Source organism: Eretmochelys imbricata, chromosome 2 (genome assembly GCF_965152235.1).
Source record: "Eretmochelys imbricata isolate rEreImb1 chromosome 2, rEreImb1.hap1, whole genome shotgun sequence".
In the NCBI taxonomy this organism is placed as follows: Eukaryota; Metazoa; Chordata; order Testudines; family Cheloniidae; genus Eretmochelys; species Eretmochelys imbricata.
In genome coordinates, this window is record NC_135573.1 from 267,503,453 (window position 1) to 267,525,350 (window position 21,898).

Consider the following 21,898-nt stretch of genomic DNA (forward strand, 5'->3'; position numbering starts at 1 on the left):
CCCACTCCTCCAAGCATCCACACAGGACAATGGGGCAAGAGGAACAATTACTGACTGAAAAGTGGGGCGGAGAGGGTGAGAATGGGTGATCCCGTGGGGTTCCTGCCCGCAGCAGTTGTCAGGTGGGCGCAGGTGCCCCCCCTCGCAGTACACACACACTGATCTGATGTGCCCAGGTCCTGCTGAAGGAGCATCTCCAGGGGGCAGGGGAATGTGTGTGTGTGTTTCGGGGGGTGGAATGGGGCAGGAGAAGGGGAATGTGGGGGGGTGGGAGTGGGATGGGACAGGGGAATGAGGAGGATAGAGGTGGGGGTGGAGAGCAGGGTGAGATGGGGGCAGGGAATGTGGGGGGTGGGAGTGGGATGGGGAGCAGGATGGGGTGGGGGCAGGGAATGTAGGGGGGAGTGGGGTGGGGCAGGGGAATGAGGAGGATAGAGGTGGGGGTGGGGAGCAGGATGGGGTGGGGGCAGGGAATGTGGGGGGGAGTGGGGTGGGGCAGGGGAATGAGGAGGATAGAGGTGGGGATGGGGAGCAGGATGGGGTGGGGGCAGGGAATGGGGGGGTGGGAGTGGGGTGGGGAGCAGGATGCGGTGGGGGCAGGGAATGGGGGGGGAGTGGGGTGGGGCAGGGGAATGAGGAGGATAGAGGTGGGGATGGGGAGCAGGATGGGGTGGGGGCAGGGAATGTGGGGGGTGGGAGTGGGATGGGGAGCAGGATGGGGTGGGGGCAGGGAATGGGGGGGAGTGGGGTGGGGCAGGGGAATGAGGAGGATAGAGGTGGGGGTGGGGAGCAGGATGGGGTGGGGGCAGGGAATGTGGGGGGGAGTGGGGTGGGGCAGGGGAATGAGGAGGATAGAGGTGGGGATGGGGAGCAGGATGGGGTGGGGGCAGGGAATGGGGGGGTGGGAGTGGGGTGGGGAGCAGGATGCGGTGGGGGCAGGGAATGGGGGGGGAGTGGGGTGGGGCAGGGGAATGAGGAGGATAGAGGTGGGGATGGGGAGCAGGATGGGGTGGGGGCAGGGAATGTGGGGGGTGGGAGTGGGATGGGGAGCAGGATGGGGTGGGGGCAGGGAATGTAGGGGGGAGTGGGGTGGGGCAGGGGAATGAGGAGGATAGAGGTGGAGGTGGGGAGCAGGATGGGGTGGGGGCAGGGAATGTGGGGGGGAGTGGGGTGGGGCAGGGGAATGAGGAGGATAGAGGTGGGGATGGGGAGCAGGATGGGGTGGGGGCAGGGAATGTGGGGGGTGGGAGTGGGATGGGGAGCAGGATGGGGTGGGGGCAGGGAATGTAGGGGGGAGTGGGGTGGGGCAGGGGAATGAGGAGGATAGAGGTGGAGGTGGGGAGCAGGATGGGGTGGGGGCAGGGAATGTGGGGGGGAGTGGGGTGGGGCAGGGGAATGAAGAGGATAGAGGTGGGGATGGGGAGCAGGATGGGGTGGGGGCAGGGAATGGGGGGGTGGGAGTGGGGTGGGGAGCAGGATGCGGTGGGGGCAGGGAATGTGGGGGGAGTGGGGTGGGGCAGGGGAATGAGGAGGATAGAGGTGGGGGTGGGGAGCAGGGTGGGGGCAGAGAATGTGGGAGGGGGGAGAGGAGTGGGGTGGGGGGTTTTTGTGGGAGTGGGGCCCAGCGAGGCGGGGGGTGGGGCCCAGCTGCCCTCCGCCCCCCCCCAGCCTCGCCGCGCGAACGGGGCTGCTCCCCCCAGGGCCGCCAGGGGGCGCTGCCGGCGCCGGCTGCCCGCGCCGGCTCCCGGCATGCACTGCGCGGCGCCCGGCAGCGGGGCCGGCCCGTGGCGAGGCGGCGCCGGGACTCTGCCCAGCCCGCAGCGGGAGCGGGGCTCGGCCGGGCCGGGCCCGCGGGAGCAGCCCCGCCCGGGGGCGCCATGGCCGAGCGGGCCGCTGCCCAGGTAAGGGCCCGGCGGGCGGGCGGGTTGTGGGCCCGGCTCGGTACCGGGGCCGTGACGTGGCTTTGTGTCGGGGGCCGGGCTGCGGCGTCGCTCCAGCCCCCCACCCCTCGTCCCGCCTCTTCCCGCCTGGATTCATGACTGTCCTCGAGCGCCCCCTCGCGGTGACTAAGGAGTGTGCAGCGCCCACCCGGGGGCGGGGGCGGGAGTGGGGTGGGGGGAAAGGGGGAGCGGGGGTGGAGTGGGGTGGGGTGGGGGGAAAGGAAAGGGGGAGCGGGGGTGGAGTGGGGTGGGGGGAAAGGGGGAGCGGGGGTGGAGTGGGGTGGGGGGATAGGGGGAGCGGGGTTGGGGCCGCTGGATTTCGCCTGCCAAGCGTCCCGGTGTTCGCTGTTGTGGGGGTGGGGGGGTGCTTTTCTCTCCTCCTTGATCGGTCTGGTGTGTTTAGGTCCTGGTCCTGGTCCTGGAAAGACTTTCCGCCTTGCGTAACTTCTGCCGTGGAAGGAGCCCCCTCGCCTTCAGGGAGGCTGCTCGCCCCCCTGGGGGACTGCCTGGGCAGGTGTCGGCTGCACTGATTCCTCCCAGCGTCAGCTCTTCCCAGCACGGACCGGCTCTCGCTACATCTTTGTACGGTGCGCAGTACACTGCCCGTCTCTCCTCCCTCTGCCCCTTATCTTTGGGCGGGTAATCTCGTCTGCAGACAGGAATCCCGCTCTCCTCTCTCTGCTGATGGCGCACAGACCTGTCTCCCTGCTTCAGACCTGTCTCTGTCTGGCCAAACTGAACTCTCAGCCTGTCTCTCGGACATCTCCTTGTGGGTTTCTAGCTGTCCGCTTAAGCTCAACATGGCTAAATCAGAGCTCTTAACCTCTCTCCCTTCCCCTTAGTCTTACCTGCTATCATCTTCCTTGATCGTTGTGGACAGCACCATTGTTCTGCCTGTCCCTCAGGCCTGTAACCTGGGCCTTATCTTTGACTCAGATCAATTTCTACCTCCTCGCATCCAGGCTACCTCTAAATCTTGCTGATTCTTTTTGCATGACATTGCTAAGAGACGGCCTTCCCTGTCCAGCCACACAGCTGAAACGCTCATCCAAGTACTCATCTGCTCCCCTCTCAGGTATTGCAACCTCCTTCCCCCGGCCTTGGCAAATGCAGCCTTGCCCAGCTTGTGTCCGTTCAGAGAGCTGCTGCCCAGATCACTTCTATAGCTTGTTGCTTTGAACATGTCATTCCCCGCTTTGAATCCTTCCGCTGGCTCATGAGAACGGCCACACTGGGTCAAACCAAGGGTCCATCTAGCCCAGTATCCTGTCTTCTGACAGTGGCCAAAGCCAGGTGCCCCAGAGGGAATGAACAGAACAGGTAACCATCAAGTGATCCAGCTTCTGGCAAACAGAGGCTAGGGACACCATCCCTGACCATCCTGGCTAATAGCCATTGATGGACCTATCCTCCATGAACTTGTCCAGTTCCATTTTGAACTCTGTTATAGTCTTGGCCTTCACAACATCCTCTGGCAAGGAGTTCCACAGGTTAGCTGTGCATTGTGTGAAAAAATACTTCCTTTTGTTTGTTTTAAATCTGCTGCCTATTCATTCCCTCTTCTCCAGCTCAGCAAACAGAAGCTATTTATCTTCACTTTCAAGGATCTTGACAGCCTAGCCCCATCCTCCCCATCCACTTCAAGGTCAGTGCCAGCCACTGTTGCCCAGTGGTTAGATTTGCAAACCTATATGCTTTTCCCCCTGTTGCCCCTCATGCTTCGGATAGCTTCTCCCAAACATCCACTAAGCTACCAGGCCTACAAAAAACTTCACCGTGGTTAGGTGATCTTTACCGGTGTGCAGAGCCCACGGCCTACTATGCTGACCAGTACTGTCCCATTGTCTCCTTGTACTCCCCCATGTCTCTGCCTGTCTCCATCTGTTGTCTCTTGGCTTATACTTCAGACTGTAAACTCTTTGAGGCATAGCACAACGGGGTCCTGGTCCATAACTGGGGCTCTACGACGCTACAGGAATATTACTAACAATGGGGCCTTGACTGTGGTTGGGACCTCTAGGCAGTTATTGGGATACTGATCCTGGCAGTGAACAAATATGTGTGGAATATCCTGAGTAAACTATATGTGGGGGATGATGCATTGGGTTGGGCCGGTAGAAAACAAGCTCCAAGCTTCTGATGAGCTAAATTCTCCTTCACTGTGTAGGATTTGGGTGTTAAGGACTCAGGTGGTCTACACGAGAGAGATTTTTTTTGTGTGTGTATAAGCCGCTAAGGTATGAATTTAAACCAGCCTAGTTATGTTGCTTGGGAAGGGGTTAATAGACTAGCGTCTTGTGGGCTGTATGACTTTGGTCCAATTTCACTTGCTGGGTTTAGTGTGAGGGTGCTGGCTGGGGTTGGTGGCCTGTGACAGACTAAATGGTTTGGTGGGCACTTTTGACCTTAAACGCTATGATTCTAAACTGAGAAAAGGTACTGTTGCACCAGAATGAGTGTGTCCACATGGGGGCAGGGTGGGGGTGTAAGGTGTTATACCAGTATACCTATACCAGTATAACTGGTCAAACTTTCCCGTGTGGACAAGGCCTCATGCCTTTTTTTGCTGCTTACCTCTGAGCTGCATACAAAGATAATCTTTGTCTCACATTTGGCCGTTTTGTGTAAGGGTTATCAGTTTTGAAAAGGCAGCCTAGCTTCTGACCATCACTGATTCTTCATTTTAAAATAGATTCTTTTTGCTGTACGGTTTTGTCTCATTCCTCTAGTGTCTGACACTGTTTTAAAGATGACACCACCTCCATTGCTTGTACGTTATTCCTGTGGCTCTCTCATGAGAGGTCATGTCAGTGACAAAACTTTGTCAGGCATCATTGCTCTTTAGTAGCTTAAGCTATGAATGAAATGAACTAGAACTGCATGCCTGACTTGCAGTAAAGGATCATAGTCTGCAGGAATGAAAGTGACACTTATTCATGTGAGTAACTTTACACGTGTGAATCGTTCCTGCGAATTTGAGGGACCACTCAGTGCGTAAGTGTCAAAAGTGTGCATAAATATATTCAGTGAAAAACGCAGAGCTTCTTACTCTGTGGTTCCCAGTACACCAGTCAGTATCTCCTGGTTGGCAGGAAAGCGCTGTAGATTCCTGTATGACCAGAATCCACTGGGTTGTGACTGCCAGTAGGAGAGCTACATTACACTAGCTTCTTCCAAATAAATGAACTTGGCATTTTGAATGGAAAATGATCAAGCCACCAGCTTGCAGAGAGTTTGGCCGCCTCCAAAACTGCTTTTAAAACAACTTTTTATTTGTACAGTGTGTACACGCTTGCTTGTATTTCACAAAAACTATTTTTTGCATCTCTCATGCAGCAGCTATAGCAACATGAACTTACCCAACATGGCATCTGCAAACTTCAAGGGGACGTCAACTTAAAATCACTAATAGTGTTACAAGTAACAGCAAAAAAGACTATAACAGAAGGAAATTAGAGGAAAATGATAGGTTCTTTTCTTTGTTTGTTTACACTGGGCATTTGACATCCCTTCATGTAGGCATTTTCACTCTGTCTGGGTCTTTCACACAGCAACAGGGACGAGAAACATTTAACAGAAATTAGGAGTGTGTGATCATCGAAACTAGCAGGCTAATTAAAGGGCCGTTGTAAGAGCTGATGGTAGTCTTAACTCTCACTTTAGAAACTGACTCGATTGCAAGCTGGAGGCAGCCCTTAAACCTCCTCTGTGTGGGTATAAAGTTCTGTCTAGGGTGCATGACGCTTTGTTGACAAAGTCCGCTTCAGATCTTCACAGCACTAATTTCAGAAGAAAATAGCTGGGTAGCTAATATTCATGTCACATGTCAGCCCAGGGCAGTTGAACCTTTTATGGGCCTCATTTCAAGTTTATAATTCTAATAAAGATGTCAGAAGATGTCATTTCTCGCATCAGGACAGCGGCGCTGTCGGAGTAAAGATTGCACAGTGCGGAGGAGTCTTCAGCATGTGAGCGGCTCTTGTGCGGTTTCTCTGTATCTAACTTTGCCAGATGGAAACGTGGCTCTAGCTCCATTTCCCGTCTCTCTCCTTGCAAACAGGCTCAGGAATGGGATGCAGAGTCACAGCGCCTGATGTCTTCCCAGCCCCCCGGTGTCCCTGAACGAATGTCTGTGCAGACAGCAGAGATTTCGATGTGGACCCTAGTGGCTGCCATCCAAGCTGTGGAGAGAAAGGTGGATTCGTTTGCCACACGGTTGCTGAGTCTGGAGGGGAGAACTGGGACGGCTGAGAAGAAAATATTCGAGTGTGAGAAAACAGAGTTGGAGTTTGGAAACCAGCTGGAGAGTAAGTGGGCCGCGCTGGGAACTCTGATCCAGGAGTATGGGCTACTGCAGAGGAGACTGGAGAACATGGAGAACCTGCTGAAGAACAGGAACTTCTGGATCCTGAGGCTTCCTCCTGGTGTTAATGGAGAAGTCCCAAAGGTAATTGTACCCCAGTTAGTACAGGAAGTAAAGGCTGAGCCTGTATTGGGTAACAGGGATTTTTCTAGGGCTGTCAAACTGTTAAAAAAAATAATTGCGATTAATCGCACTTTTAAACAATAATAGAATACCACTTATTTAAATATTTTTGGATGTTTTCTACATTTTCAAATATACTGATTTCAGTTACAACACAGAACACAGTGTACACAGTTCTCACTTTATATTATTTTTATTACAAATATTAGCCCTGTAAAAAGAACACGAAAAGAAATAGTATTTTTCAGTTCACCTCATACAAGTACTGTAGTGCAGTCTATTGTGAAAGTGCAACTTACAGATGTAGAATATTTTTTAACATAACTGCACTCAAAAACAAAACAATGTAAAACTTTAGAGCCTACAAGTCCACGCAGTCCTCCTTGTTCAACCAGTAGCTAAACTGATTTGTTTACGTTTATGGGAGATAATCCTGCCTGCTTATTATTTACAGTGTCACCTGAAAGCGAGAACAGACATTTGCATGGCACTTTTATAGCTGGCATTGCAAGGAATTTACGTGCCAGATCTGCTAAATATTCATATGCCCCTTCATGCTTCAGCCACCATTCCAGAGGACATGCTTCCATGGTGGTGATGCTTGTTAAGAAAACAATGTGTTAATTAAATTTGTGACTGAACTCCTTGGGGGAGAATTGTACGTCTTCTGCTCTGTGGTTTTACCCACATTCTACCATATGTTTTGTGTTATGGCAATCTCAGATGACAGCTCAGCACATGTTGTTTGATTTAAGAGCACTTTCACTGCAGATATGGCAAATTGCAAACAAGGTACTTGTCATAAATATAAAGGGAAGGGTAACCACCTTTCTGTATACAGTGCTATAAAATCCCTCCTAGCCAGAGGCAAAATCCTTTCACCTGTAAAGGGTTAAGAAGCTAAGGTAACCTCGCTGGCACCTGACCCAAAATGACCAATGGGGGGACAAGATACTTTCAAATCTGGAGGGGAGGGGAAAGAGTTTTGTCTGTGTGATACCTTTCATGGAAACAGATCAAGGATGCAAGCCCTTCAACTCCTGTAAAGTTAGTAAGTAATCTAGCTAGAAAATGCGTTAGGGTTTCTTTGTTTTGGCTTGTTAATTCACTGTGCTGGAGGAAATGTGTTCTCCTGTTTTTGTGTCTTTTTGTAATTTATGGTTTTGCCTAGAGGGATTCTCTATGTTTTGAATCTGATTGTCTGTAAGATTGTCTTCCATTCTGATCTTACAGAGTTGTTCTCTTATCGGTTTTTTTTTTTTTTTGTTCTTCTAATAAAGTTCTGATTTTTAAGAATCTGATGGGGTTTTTTGGGTCTTAAAAATCCAAGAGGTTTGTGCTCATCTTGTTTGTTCTCAAGCCTCCCCAGGAAAGGGGGTGTAGGGCTTGGGGGGATATTTTGGGGAAATAGGAACTCCAACTGGTCCTTTCCCTGTTCTTTGTCTAAAACACTTGGTGGTGGCAGCCTTTTACCTAATCCAAGGGCAAAGACTTTGTACCTTGGGGAAGTTTTAACCTAAGCTGGTAGAAATAAGTTTAGGGGGTCTTTCATGCGGGTCCCCACATCTGTACCCTAGAGTTCAGAGTGGGGAAGGAACCTTGACATGGTGGCAGAGCGGTGGGATCATTTTGAACCAGAAGCACAGCAGGATTTTAAAAGGTTTTTAAAAAGGTGATTACAGCTGCAGGTTCTGTCTCTTTGCTTGGGGACAGAGCAGCTCCATAACAAAAGGATTTTTCTGTAGGCTGGGAACAGCTATCAGAGGCAAAGGTATCAGGCTACAGCACAGTAAATTTTACAAGCCAAGTTTTTTTTTTCTTTCTAACTCTCGGGTATAGGTAGGTTAAAAACAGAGAGGCTAAGATGACAGAAAGCAATGCCCAACAGAAACTGGAGATAGCCAGACTGGAAGCAGAAGAGGGAGAAAAGGAACACCAGAGACTGGTCGAATTAAAACTACTCAATAAGGAGGCTGCCCACCAGAGAGCTAAGGAGGCAGCGGAGGCTGCCCACCAGAGAGCTATGGAGGCAAAAGCAAAAGCAATAGAGACAAAAGAAAAAGAAATGGAGGAGAGGGAAAGAGAGAGGAAGCATGCACTGGAGATAGAGAAGGCAAGGGCTCAGCAGAATATACCGAATAACCCTAACAATCCTTACCCAACAAATCCACAAATGGGAGCGACTGTGTCCACAGTATGATGAATCCAGTGATATTGCTGAATATTTTCTCACCTTTGAGAGACTGTGCACACTCCATAAAATTCCTGACGCTCCCAAGATGACCACATTGGTCGCAAAATTGACTGGAAGAGCTCTGGACATATTCAATAAGATGCCTATTGATGAGGCTTTTGACTATGATAAATTTAAGGATTTGGTTTTAAAACAATTTCAAGTTACACCTGAAACTGACAGAGTAAAATTTAGAGCCCTTAAGAGAGGGTCTGGACTAAGTAATGTGGTTTATGTAAACCAGATGACAGATCTGTTTGATAAATGGCTCAAAGGACGGGAAGTAACTAACTTTGGAGGAATGCGGGATTTGATGATACAGGAGCAATTGCTGAATAGGTCCAGGATGATATAAAACAGTGTTTATGGGATAAGAAAATGGACTCAGCAGGAAGTCTCGCTTCTTATGCTGATCAATACGAGCAGTCCCAGACCACCAGAGAGGCGGGGCAAACTGGAACAAAACGGGTGGAGGGAGGAGAGAGAAACAACCCTGGTCGCAGTTTGAGCGGATACCAGAAGGGACACTCTCAGACCACTCCCTACTACCGGGGGCAACCCAAAGCCCCGACTACCCCCCAAGAAAAACCACAGACACCTTATCGTCTCACCACACCGTTCTCCAGCAACCCACCTTGCCCCAGTGACCAGTCAGCTGGGCGATGTTTTAAATGTAACGAGTCAGGGCATGTAAAGGCCAACTGCCCCAAGAACCCCAACAGGTTACAGTTCATTGCACCGGGGTCCCACCAAAGGTCCTCAGGCCCAGATGCCTCCCAGATACCCTCCAAGCGGAGGGAAACTGTGAGTGTGGGCGGGAAGAAGGTTACAGCGTGGAGGGACGCCAGAGCACAAGTGTCGGCTATCCACGCTTCCTTAGTGGACCCCAATTTAATCGACCCAGAGGTCCAAGTGACAATTCAACCCTTCAAGTCAAACTCTTTTGACTTGCCTACAGCCAAGTTGCCGGTCCAGTCTATGATGCTTATCCCATCCCCATGCTGTTGGGGGAAGACTTGGCCAATCATGTGAAGCTAGCCAAGAGGGTGGGAATGGTCACCTGCAGCCAGGCTAAACCAGCCATCCCGCCTAGCTCTGTTCCGGAGACTTCTACCAGGACCTGGTCAGAGGTGATGGAACCGGAAACTACAGAACTCGAACAACCAAAAAAGAAAATCAACCTTCTGCTGGTGGCATCTGACTCCGATGATGAAAATGAACATGAGTCAGTCTGCACTGCTTGGGATCGTTATTGAGCAGAACCCGTCATCGGCATGGAAGCATGTCCTCTGGAATGGTGGCTGAAGCATGAAGGGGCATACGAAAGTTTAGCAGATCTGGCTCATAAATACCTTGCAATGCTGGCTACAAAAGTGCCATACAAATGCCTGTTCTCACTTTCAGGTGACATTGTAAATATGAAGCGAGCAGCATTATCTCCCGTAAATGTAAACAAATTGTTTAGTTTTAGCAATTCGCTGAACAAGAAGTAGTACTGAGTGGACTTGTAGGCTGTAAAGTTTTATATTGGTTTGTTTTTGAGTGCAGCTATGTAACAAAATAATTCTACATTTGTAAGTTGCACCTTCACGATAAAGTGATTGCACTACAGTACTTGTATGAGTTGAATTGAAAAATACTATTTCTTTTTTACCGTGCAAATATTTGTAATAAAATAGAAAGTGAGCACTCTACACTTTGTATTCTGAGTTGTAATTGAAATCAATGTATTTGAAAATGTAGAAAAACATCTAAAAATATATATAATAAATTTCAGTTGGTATTCTATTGCTGTTTAACAGTGTGATTAAAACTGATTAATTGTGATTAATTTTTTTAATCAAGTTAATTTGCCTTGAGTTAACTGCAATTAATTAATAGTCCTAGATTTTTCATATTTCTGATCCAGGGGCACTTTAATTCCCCGTTGCAAAATGGTTTGAATAGAGGTAGTGCATTGATTAGCCCCTAGCGTTAGCTAGTCTCATTAGGTCTGGAGGGTTCATTGGATAGTTGCCTAGAACTTGTCCTGTAACATCCATCTGGGGCTCTTACCAGGAGAATCCCCAGTCCCACTGCAGCCCTCTTGTGCTGGCTGTTGGGGCGAGTTTATCCTCTCTTGGGAGGAGAGGGGCCTTTGTTCTTGAACATGCTTCGGAAAGGAGAGAAGCTCTTACGCTCAGTCCTGTGCCAGGAGCTGTGCTGCTCCCAGGGAAGGGTAGGTTTCTAAGATCAGCCGTTGGTAGTAGAGTGCTGGTAGCAGTGCTTCAGGTCGTAGTTGTTCCTCCAGGAGACTGTCTTCTCTGCCCCCGCTCCTCCCCCAGCCTATGATCCAGTCCCTTTATCCCTCCCAGTGACCCTGCCCTGAGTGCGTCTCGCTCTCGTAGCTTTGAAAGACGTCAATATGGGTACGTCCAGACTCCGTTTCCCTTGTTCCCTGTACTGAGGCCTGTCTGTACAGCCAGAGGCAGACATTTTGTGTTTTGCAGTTTATCTCTGAACTGTGATCCCCTAAAGGGTCTCTAGAAGACTTCCTGCAGATGATGATATACAGAGACTGACTTCTCAAATAAAGATATGTCAAAGGTGCCCTGTGTTGCACTGGTCAGACCTACGGTAGTCCTTCCTCATCCAAAGCAAGGGGAATTATTTTTGAATGAACATTAATAGTGAGTCCCTTTTCCTTACCATCCCTCTGATGCTGATGATGTCGTCTCTGGCTTCTCCTCCGTTCATAATTCATTCCTACACCAAGCTAAATAATCCCTCTTCCGCACCCAGTGTTACCGCTTGGATTGTTGTGTTGTATAGCAGCATACCCAGGTTCTCATATTCGTGCCCATTGTGTAATGTCTGAGTGCAGTGTGCAGATGTTGTAGAAAAAGTGTTTCCAATACGTTTTTAATAACTCAAAACTCAGCACCTTATTGTGCTGTAAAGCAGCTTTCACTACAAAAGTTTTTTTCTCCTGCTGATAATAGCTCATGTTAATTAATTAGCCTCTTACAGTTTGTATGGCAACTTCCACCTTCTGTGTGTGTGTGTGTGTGTGTCTATATATATCTTCTTACTATATGTTCCATTCTATGCATCCGATGAAGTGGGCTGTAGCCCACAAAAGCTTATGCTCTGATAAATTTGTTCGTCTTTAAGGTGCCACAAATACTTCTGTTCTTTTTGTGGAATGCAACTGGAGACGAATTGGTTACTTTCCACAAAACAAGGCATATTTTTCCATTGCCTTGGAGTAAAGCTGGAGTAACTCAATGGTGTTGCTCTAGATTCACACCAGTGCAACAGATCTGAATCTGGCCCTGTATCTTTCTGACCATAAACTTTAAAATATTGAAGAAAAATGCTTGTTAAAGGGGAAGCAATATTGCTCCATGATTAGTGCAGCCGGAATCTTATTGCGTAATGGTATTAAATGGGACACTTCTGGCTTTTGATAGTCTCATTGTAACTCAGCTTTCATTCTGTGACATTGCAATACAAACTGTATTCCTTTGCTTCTCCCCGTCAATGAATACTGTCCCCTTTTGTTTTCATTCGTTGCATCATTTTACTATTGTTCTTTCAAATATAATAAACATTAAATTATAACATAAACAGTGTGTTTAAAAAATGCCCATCTTCTCCATTAAATCTAGTTGCCTTTTTTAGGCACTCCCTATCTATTTCGTATATTAGTGACACAAGTGTAAGAGATGTGATTTAAAGCAAGGTGCTAAGTGAATGTTTGGTGTCAGGTGCCGGTGATATTTGATGACAGCGCCGTCTTCTCCCAGGAGGAGTGGGAGAACTTAGAAGACTGGCAGAAGGAGCTGTACAAGAATGTGATGAAGGGGAATTATGAATATATGATCTCACTGGGTAAGGAACGTTTTTCACTTATTTATTAGAAAATGCTTGACTTCTTGGCTGGACTCCTCCAGCTGAGGGCTGTTCTCAAACTCCTGTGAGTTCTGGTGGCTGAGCACACATGCCTGCGTGCATTCAGTTTTGTCATGACAGAAAGCCGATGCACAGCGTGGTGGCGGTGGTCCGTGTTCAGTGTTCTCGAGACGTGAATAGCAGTTGTATTTGCTCATAGGCTCAGCCCTCGAATGTGGAAAACCGTTTGTGTTCTGTGGGCCTGGTTTTGATCTGGCGCTGACTTGAACACTAGTATAACTCCTGTTGGCATCGATGCACTCACCTGCAACTTGCTAATTGGATGCTGTGTGTGGTGTGGTAAATTCTGCTGCATAAAGGGTGTGTCATAGAGAAGAGGTGCAAGTAACTGATGTCCCTACGTAAGGGGATGATGGTGGTGGGGCTAAACGCAGAACTGGAACTCAAGCCCTGGGTTCTGGTCCCAGCTGTGCCACAGACCCTGTGTGACCTTGGGCATGTCACTTGCCATCTCTTTCCTTCTTCATGGGGTGCTGTGGCAGTCCTCCTCTGGCTTCCAGGTGGCTGAGATGCATCCACTCTTTGTGAAGTGCTTCGACATCCCGCGTAGGAGATGCTTTGCGGGGGTTGCTTTTCACTCAGTCAGGTACAGATCGCCTCCAGGGATAGAAGGGGATTGATTTAAAATAACTTGTAGCAAAGAATTGTGATTTATCTGTTTATTAATTACCACTATGTCCTGTCCCATAAGCAGACTATGCAATTTCCAAACCTGACATCCTGTCCCGAATTGAGCGAGGAGAAGAGCCGTGTGCGAGGGGTCAGCAGGAGTCGGAGGAAAGAGAAACCACTGCAGATCCCAGCACAGGTGAGGGTTGGCTGAAATCAACTGAAACAGCGGGTGAAGCGAGCAGCTGTAACTTCAACAAGCCTCCATCTGCCATTAGAGCTGCTTGCTTAAAAAACAATCAGTAGTTTTCTTATGTCAGATTTTGTCTCTACCAATCAAAACTATTTCTGGCTCTAGCTCCTCCTCTTTGAGTGTGCGGACTGGTCAGTGCCCTTGACCACTTGGTTTGGTTCCTCTATATCCTCTTTAGCATGTCTGGTTTCTAGTCAATGACTGCCTGCTCCGGAGATGGAGGTTTTTGGGGCTTGGGATCATTTTGAAAGGTTTTTGGAACAATTTCAAAAGGAGTGAGGGCTGTATTAGCAATAAGACTTGGCTCGGATGCATATGGCTTGGATGCGTATGTGGCAAGGGTTATTTAAGTCTTTGCTATCCAGTTACACCCGGGAGGCACAAGCTATTTATTTCATGTCGGGCAGTGATCGTTAGAAAATCCTCACTGAGCTCTCTCTCTTTTCAATGAACAGAGTCTGCGATTTCTACCCTCGCAATCTCCGCTCAGATTAAACAAGAGGAAGAGCCAATTGCTGAGGAGGAGCAGGATGCAGACAAAAGAGAAGCCCCTACAGAGCCCATGGCAGGTGTGTGGTAGGCTCAGGTGACTCTGAATCCTGGCAGTCTAGTTTAAAAGCAAGAACGTGAACAAAAGTTTTATACTTCTAAAACTCTTCTTCTGTAGTCCAGGGTGAGCAGCATTATCTTTGTGACAGGCCTCAGTTGCAATAGGAAGAAGGATGCTGCATACCCCACAGGGCAGTTTATCCCTTTGAACATTCGGATGGGACATGTTAGCAAGACTTCTTTGGGGGCGTGAGTGAGACCACCTGTAGGACTTTGATGTGCTGATAATCTCCTGGGGTGCTCAGATGCTGTCCCGGAGGTGAGCATTGTAGAAATCCATGGATAGATTGACTGGAAGGGATCAGGGACAAGAAATGTTCTCCCTTAGGTTCTCTTGCCTGGTGACTCTCTGCTCCAAGTGGCACTGAGGTACTGAACCAAATTCTTCTCTCAGGTACATGCCCGTGTGATCAGTGGGAGCTGCATGGGCTCATTCGAGTGCAGAACTTGGCCTATTGTGAAGTTCCTGTTTCGTTTCTCCCTTTAGAGAGAAATCTCTCAGTAATGATTGCAGATAGAATCAGTCTTTACCTTACTTGCCTGTGTGGCAGGGAGGGTTTGTATCCAAAGACATGCCAACATCCTTTGCATCTCGGACTATTGGTCTGTCTCTTGGTAGACTTATCCCTGTGGTATCTGAGTCCTACAGGATCTTCGTTATTATTGTTGTTAATTATTTGTATTAATGTGGCACCTAAGAGCCTGGATTGGGACCCTCCTGTGCTAGGCGATGTACAGACACAGAACAAAAAGACGGTCCCTGCCCCGAGGGACTTACAATCTAAGTGTAAGACGAGACAACACGTGGGTACAGACAGATGGGGGAGGACAGGAAAACAAGGGGCAATATTGGTCCGTATGACAGGCCGTGCAGCCTAAGTGTCAGAGGCTGCGTGGAGTCATGGCGAAGGAGAGTTTTGCAGAGGAATTTGAAGATGGAGGATGAGGAAGTTTTGGGGAGGTTTATGGAGAGCACCTCCCAAGCTTTGTCTTTATCCTCCCCATGCCGCTGGGAGGTAGGGCAGGATTGCTGTTCTCCACTAGCAGATAGGAAGTGAGGTGGAGAGAGGCTGTGTTCTGCCCTAGGCCTGTGGCAGAGAAGGACCCTAGTGCTGTAACCAGAGGCCCAGCCTTCCCCTCAGTTGGTCTCTGATGCATGGCCAGAGAGTTGATATCCCCCACTGCTTTATGCAGCATAGTTTCATTTCTCCCAGTCTGTCCTGTGACTTACCTTTGCCTTCCCTCCTGGTTCCAGCTGACGGCTGGAAGAACAACAAGGAGCAAGATTCACAGGAGCTGAAGCCTCATTGGACCTCGGCCCAAAGGCCGGAAGAGAATATTTACCATAGTGCCGAGCACAGCCTGCCCTGCGAGGGTCAGTACGGCTCCAATGGGCCAAACGTGACCCTGGCAGTACATATGCCAGAGAAACCCACCCAGCACGAGAGAGACTTCAGCCCCTTGAAAGCCAGCACCGTGTCCCCGGGGGCCCCCGCGACGGAGCGGCCCTATCTCTGCCCCGAGTGCGGGAAGTGCTTCAGCCGCAGGGAGCACTTCGTGAAGCACCAGCGCACCCACACGGGCGAGCGCGCCTACGTGTGCCCCGAGTGCGGCAAGGGCTTCACGCAGCAGTCCAACCTCACCAACCACTACCGCACCCACACGGGCGAGCGCGCCTACGTGTGCCCCGAGTGCGGCAAGGGCTTCATCCACCAGTCCACGCTCACCACCCACCTCCGCACCCACACCGGCGAGAAGCCCTACAAGTGCAGCGTGTGCGCCAAGTGCTTCAGCCGCCTCTCCACCCTGTTGGAGCACCAGCGCACCCACACCGGCGAGAAGCCCTACAAGTGCCTGGAGTGCGAGAAGCACTTCAGCCGCCTCTCCACGCTGGTGGAGCACCGGCGCACCCACACCGGCGAGAAGCCCTACAAGTGCGCCCAGTGCGAGAAGAGCTTCACCCGCCTCACCAACCTGACCGTGCACCAGAACACCCACGCCGGCGAGCGCGCCTACAAGTGCACCCAGTGCGGCAAGAGCTTCGCCCAGAAGCCCTACTTCCTCAAGCACCTGCGCAACCACACCAAGGAGAAGCTCTACAAGTGCCTGGAGTGCGGCAAGAGCTTCGTCTGCCACTCCTGGCTGGTGCGCCACCAGATGATCCACACGGGCGAGCGGCCCTACCCGTGCGGCGAGTGCGGGAAGAGCTTTGTCCAGAAGGAGCACCTCTTGAAGCACCAGCGCATCCACACGGGCGAGCGGCCCTTTCAGTGCTCTGCCTGCGCCAAGAGCTTCCGCTGCCAGCAGTCCCTGAGACTGCACCAGTGCGCGCAGGCCGGCCAGCAGGGCGGCACGCCGGCTGCGCCGGGGGCAGAGTTCAAGAGCCCGCTGCTGTACCCGAAAATGGACAATACAGGGGAGTAGGGGGGTGAGCCCTGCTTTGGGAGCTGCAACGGGAGAGCCTCCCCCAGAGACTAGCCAGATCCACTCCATGTGAAACGCTGCGGTGAATCGCATGCCCTCTCTGCATGCCGGATGGGAGGGGAGCGCTGGACGCGAGGGATGGTGACGCAAGACTGTACTGAATGTGAGCTACAAGCAGCCGTTACGTGCCGGGCCCGGGGTAGAGACTCCACAACGGACTGAACGATGCGTTGGAAGCGTCTAAGCGGCCACAGCTGTTTTGTTTGTACGAACAGTCTCCTGACTGCTGACACCGCCAGCGGGAACGTCGCCAGCAGGCTCTGCTCTGCGGGGATGGTGCAGGGCAGGCCTACGAGCCGCTGTCGCAGAATGCTGCTGTAACGTGGACGACTTCCTACGTGACTGCAGAAGTGGCGCACAGGCTGTTGGGAGTGAGCGTCAGCACGTCGGCAGGTGTGCTGGGTTAACAGTACTTTGTCCCCCAGGTCCTCCAGTGCTACAGACCAATGCGGTCTGCTTGCCGGGGCCGGGCGGCTTCCTGCAGTCAGTACAGCTGGGGACTCGGAGGTGCGGCGAGGCTGAGACGGGCCTGCAAGCCAGAGGCAGAACCAGGTCTACAATACAGGCCGCCTATGCTCTTACCTCGCTGCCTCACCACCTTCAGCCCTCATGAAAGGGAAGCTGAGCTCCACCCTGGCGGGTGAGAGCAGGAATGCAGCATCTGGCTCGCTTGCCCGTCCGTGGAAGCGATTGGTAAACTTGAAGCAGTGATTTCTGTTCTATTTGTGACTGTTCTATTTGTGACACTCCTGCTTCCCACTGCAACTCGTGGTGGGGGCGTACCCTCAAATACCCTGGAGCAGCAGCAAAAAATAAAGTTAAGCTGGGTGCAGGGTGGTCAAAGCGTGTCAGTAAGGTGTGATGACTCTGTCCCAGGTCCTGGAGCTGCCGCAGGAAGGCAGACTCTAGGAGTATTTCACTTTAAAGGTCAGACCACGTAATTCAGCTGTTAAAAGGGCCGTGGGGGAATTGGGGCCAAGCTCAATTCCGATGAACATTGCCCGACCTAGGAGTAGTGTGGGTGCTTGTGAGAACTCTCCAGAGCAGGCATTGCGTCCACCACAGCAGCGCTAGTTACAGTGCAGCGTAAGGTTGGTGCTTCGGCCCTCCCCTGCTAATCACACTGCGGATCTGCTCTGGCTAGGAGCTATTTACCTTCCCAGTAGCCGCCTGCAGGCCTCCCTCAAATGAGACCTGCAGCTACAAGCTTCTGAAGCTTTCAGGCCTGTCTACACAGCTGGGTTTTTGTTTGTTTGGGGGGGCCCTTGGCTCCCTGAAGAGATGACAGGTAACAGTGACCTGCAGAGCAGCTGTGATCATACCCATGTTTGCAGGTCTACCGCTGGGCCTATCTGGGGTTGTATTGGTGCATTCTGGGCTGCTCTTCTGTAGTGCGTCAGCAGGAGCTGGAGCACCCAAAGCACCGGATGTTAGGAGCTATTTGGAAAGGGATAGATAAGGCAGAAAATATCAAAATGACCTGATATAAATCCATGGTGCGCCCACACCTTGAATACAGCGTGCAGTCCTGGTCACTGCATCTCAGAAAAGATGTATAGGAATGGGAAAAGATACAGAGAAGGGCAACAAAACTGCTGAGGGGTCTGGAACGGCTTCCATATGAGGAGAGAGTAATAAGACTGGGACTTTACAGCTTGGAAAAGAGACGACTAAGGAGGGATATGACAGAGGTCTATAAAATTGTGACTGGTGTGGAGAAAGTAAATATGGAAATGTTATTTACTCCTTCCCATAACAGAAGAACGAGGGGTCACGCAATGAAATTAATAGGCAGCAGGTTTAAAGCAAAAAAAATGAAGTTCTACTTCACACAACGCACAGTCAACCTGTGGAACTCTTTGCCAGAGGATGTTGTGAAGACCAAGACTGTAACGGGGTTCAAACAAGAACTAGACAAGTTCAGGGAGGGTAAGTCCATCAATTAGCCAGGAGGGGCAGGGATGCAACCCTATGCTCTGTAGCCTCTGACAGTCAGATGACGGGATGGATCACTCCAAATTTCCCTGTTCTGTTCATTCCCTTTTGGCCACTGTCAGAAGACTGGATACTGGCCTAGATGGACCATCGGTCTGACTCAGTGTAGCTGTTCTGTTCACAGGGACTAGTGAACTCTGGCATATCTTTCTCCTTCAAGCCTGCTCATTGTAGAAGAGCCCAAACCAAACCCCAGGCATCACGAGGGGGTTCCCTATCTATGCTGCATAGGCAACAGTGTACTAACTTGGCTCTTGCACCACAGCTGTGTGCTAGCCTGGGTCTCCAGGGAAGGAGAAACACGGTTAGCTGCCTGTTGCTGGGTGTTCACCTTGGGGGCTAACACAGGCCACGTCCTACTGGATCACAAGCTAAACAGCAGTCAACAGTGTCACTGTTGCGAACATCATTCTGGGAAATACAGGGCCATCGACCTGATGGGATGTTCTAGCTCAGGGGTTCTCAAACTGGGGGTTGGGACCCCTCAGGGCATCGGGAGGTAATTACTTGGGGGGACGTGAGCTGTCAGCCTCCACCACAAACCCTGCTTTGCCTTCAGCATTTATAATGGTGTTAAATATATGAAAAAGTGTTTTTAATTTATAAGGGGGGGTCGCACTCAGAGGCTTGCTATGTGAAAGGGGTCACCAGTACAAAAGTTTGAGAATCACTGTTCTGGCTTCACCCCCCAACAGTTAAAAGGCAAGAGATATCTCACCCTGCTTTGAGCTTCACTTACTCAAAACTGGCTCTGCTTAAAAATTCCTCTGCTTGAAGACAGGAGGAGGGCAGGGACCTGCTTCCCTCTGCCCCATGCAGGTAGTGTAGACCACCAGAAGCTGGTACAGAAACACCCTCCTGAATGCTGTTAGTTTCAGTAACAGAAGCCCCCTTTTGTCAGTCCAGCTGCATCTATGCTGGGTTTTGGCAGCAGAGCTAGACTGGGCAGAGGGGTGTCGTTCACAGCTGTTCTGATATGTTTTAAGTGTAGATGGATTCCTTCGGCACCAGCACTCTGATGAATTAATCCAGGGTGGAAAGAACGTCTTAACGCTTCCCCCTTTCCCACTTACTGATGATCGAACCGCTGTGGGAGGAGATCTGCATTCCCCATCTGACACTCAGGCCTAGAATCACCCTGACGCTCCAATGGCTGGTGGCGGCTGGACACATTGGCAACTAGGGGCAGTGGTGGCTGGGGAGGGGGCAGTGTGCCCCAGGCAATACTCTCAGGGGAGGGGGAAGGTATAAACATGGCATGGTACATCAGCCCCCCGGGGCACACAGATGCACATTGCAGGCCTGCACCCCTAGGGTTAAATGGAGCCCATATGATATAAAATCATGAATGGTGTGGAGAAAGTGAATGAAGTAGTGTTTTATCCATTCACATAACACAAGCACCCGGGGTCACTCGATGAAATGAATTTGCAGCAGGTTTAAAACAAACATAAGGAAGTATTTCTTCACACTATACACAGTTAACCTGTGGAACTCACTGCCAGGGGGCGTTGTGAAAGCTAAAAGTATAATGGTTCAAAGAATAATTAGATAAGTTAATGGAAGATAGGTCCATGACTGGCTATTAGCCAGTGTGGTCAGGGATGCAACTCTGGGTGTCCCTAAACCTCTGACTGCCAGAAGCTGGGACTGGACGACAGGGGCTGGGTCCCTCAATTGTTGCCCTGTTCTGGTCATTCCCTGTGAAGCACCTGGCATTGGCCACTGTCAGAGACAGGCTATTGGGCTAGATGGACCATTGATCTGCCCCAGTATGGTCATTCTTATGAGCAGCTCCCTGGTGCAACCCCCTCCATCTTCTGGGGGGCAGGAGGACACGGCTTTCTCGCTAGAAAACTCTGGTCTGCGGAGCCTTTGCCCTGAGCAGGCGCCATGCTCACTCGCTTGCTGATCTCTCTTTGTCCTGGGCCTGGGTTTCTCGGGGCAGCCCCACCTCTTCCTGGACAGCAAGGCTAGCAGCACCTCCTTGCTTGGAACCATCTGGCCCCAACACGCCCGCTGCCTCCCCGGGGGCATTGCCCTAAGCGGCTCCTCCCCCTAAGAAGTCTTTTTAGCCGGCTTTGGTCCGGCTGAGACGCTCACTCAATGGAAGGTCCCACATTTATCCACAGAGCAGGTGTGGCAAAGCCTCCCCCACCCTGCCCAGTGCAGGCGTGACCCCCTCCCCAAAGGGCACTGAGTCTGGCCTCTGCTGCAAGGTGTGAGGGCAGCTTTGGGAGGTGGCCCGCGGAGCCAGCTAGAGGTCACCCCTCACCCACAGCTGCCAGGGACGGCAAACAGCGTTGGACAAAAAAGTCCCATGGCCATGGCACAATTGGTCACCCACCTCCTGTCGTTTGTTTCCTCACTGGGGTCACCTGTTCGTTCGTGCTGGCAGAAGAGGCTGGCCTGGCAGCCCTTGCTGTGCCTACAGTAGGCTTTCCCCCCAAACGGGCTCACTGTTGAAGCGACTCGCCAGGAGCCTTAGTGTAGACCAGGCTCTGGGCACGCGGCACTCAGGCCTCACGTGGTGCTCAGCGCAAGGCTAGCCAACCTGCTGGGTTCAATGGCTAGGGCAAGGCTGTCCGCACGCACCCACCCTGGGGGCCGAAACCTCCTGTGGCTGAGGCCAGAGGACCCAAAATTCTTCATTTAGCTGGTCACCTGTCAAGTGACGTCACAAGGCACCCAGAACATCAGGGTCTGTGTGCCATGACAGACAGCACAAGCTAGCGGGTCCCCAAGCCACTTTCTCCTTTCCCCCATGTGTGCTGTACCCCTCTAGTTTCTGGCGCTCCATATAGCGACCAGAATTGGCTAGATCCGTGAGGACTCACCCAGGCCTGGGTGAAAGGCCCCAAGGGGAGGTTTGTATGTATTGCAGGACTTCTGCAAGCAAGTTAGGAGAGCTTAGACTTTTTTCTGCACTTTCCCCCCCATTCCCTCGCCTGTCAGCCTTCGCTGCTCCTGCTGTCTCTCCACCCTGTGTGCCTGGAAAGTCCTCCCTGTTACGAGTATGCTAGGTACCTCCTAGTCTGCCCTCAAACCCATTGCAAGCCCCTTTCTTTTCCCAAGGTGCATCCCTGCTAGCCACTCAGGGCAGGGCTTACATTCTTTGTTTGCACACCAGACAAAAGCATGAAGTTGCCATGTGCATTTTTCTGCCTTCCCATTTCCTCCCACCCCTTTGAGGAGCTGCCTCCAACGCTTCTGCTCTCCTTTCTCCCACGTGCCCTCGTCAGCCCCATTCCATCTCCTCTCCCCCCATGGCTCAGCAAACACACTCTTTTGCCAGTAGAAGCTGTGCCTGCCATCAGCAGGGTTTGCTGGTCCGG

At 51.2% G+C, this 21,898-nt stretch overlaps 1 protein-coding gene across 1 annotated transcript in view; it reads left to right on the forward strand.

The window, feature by feature from the left end:
* Window positions 1–1,781: 1,781 nt before the first annotated feature.
* The window catches only part of LOC144260219 (uncharacterized), a 143,273-nt gene continuing 123,156 nt past the window's right edge, over window positions 1,782–21,898 (forward strand). The window contains exons 1-6 of the mRNA XM_077808775.1: window positions 1,782–1,901; window positions 6,001–6,387; window positions 12,409–12,532; window positions 13,308–13,421; window positions 13,931–14,044; window positions 15,340–16,374. Of these exons, the coding sequence (XP_077664901.1) occupies window positions 1,878–1,901; window positions 6,001–6,387; window positions 12,409–12,532; window positions 13,308–13,421; window positions 13,931–14,044; window positions 15,340–16,374 (1,798 nt within the window). The 5' untranslated portion in view covers window positions 1,782–1,877. The remainder of the gene's footprint in view (window positions 1,902–6,000; window positions 6,388–12,408; window positions 12,533–13,307; window positions 13,422–13,930; window positions 14,045–15,339; window positions 16,375–21,898) is intronic.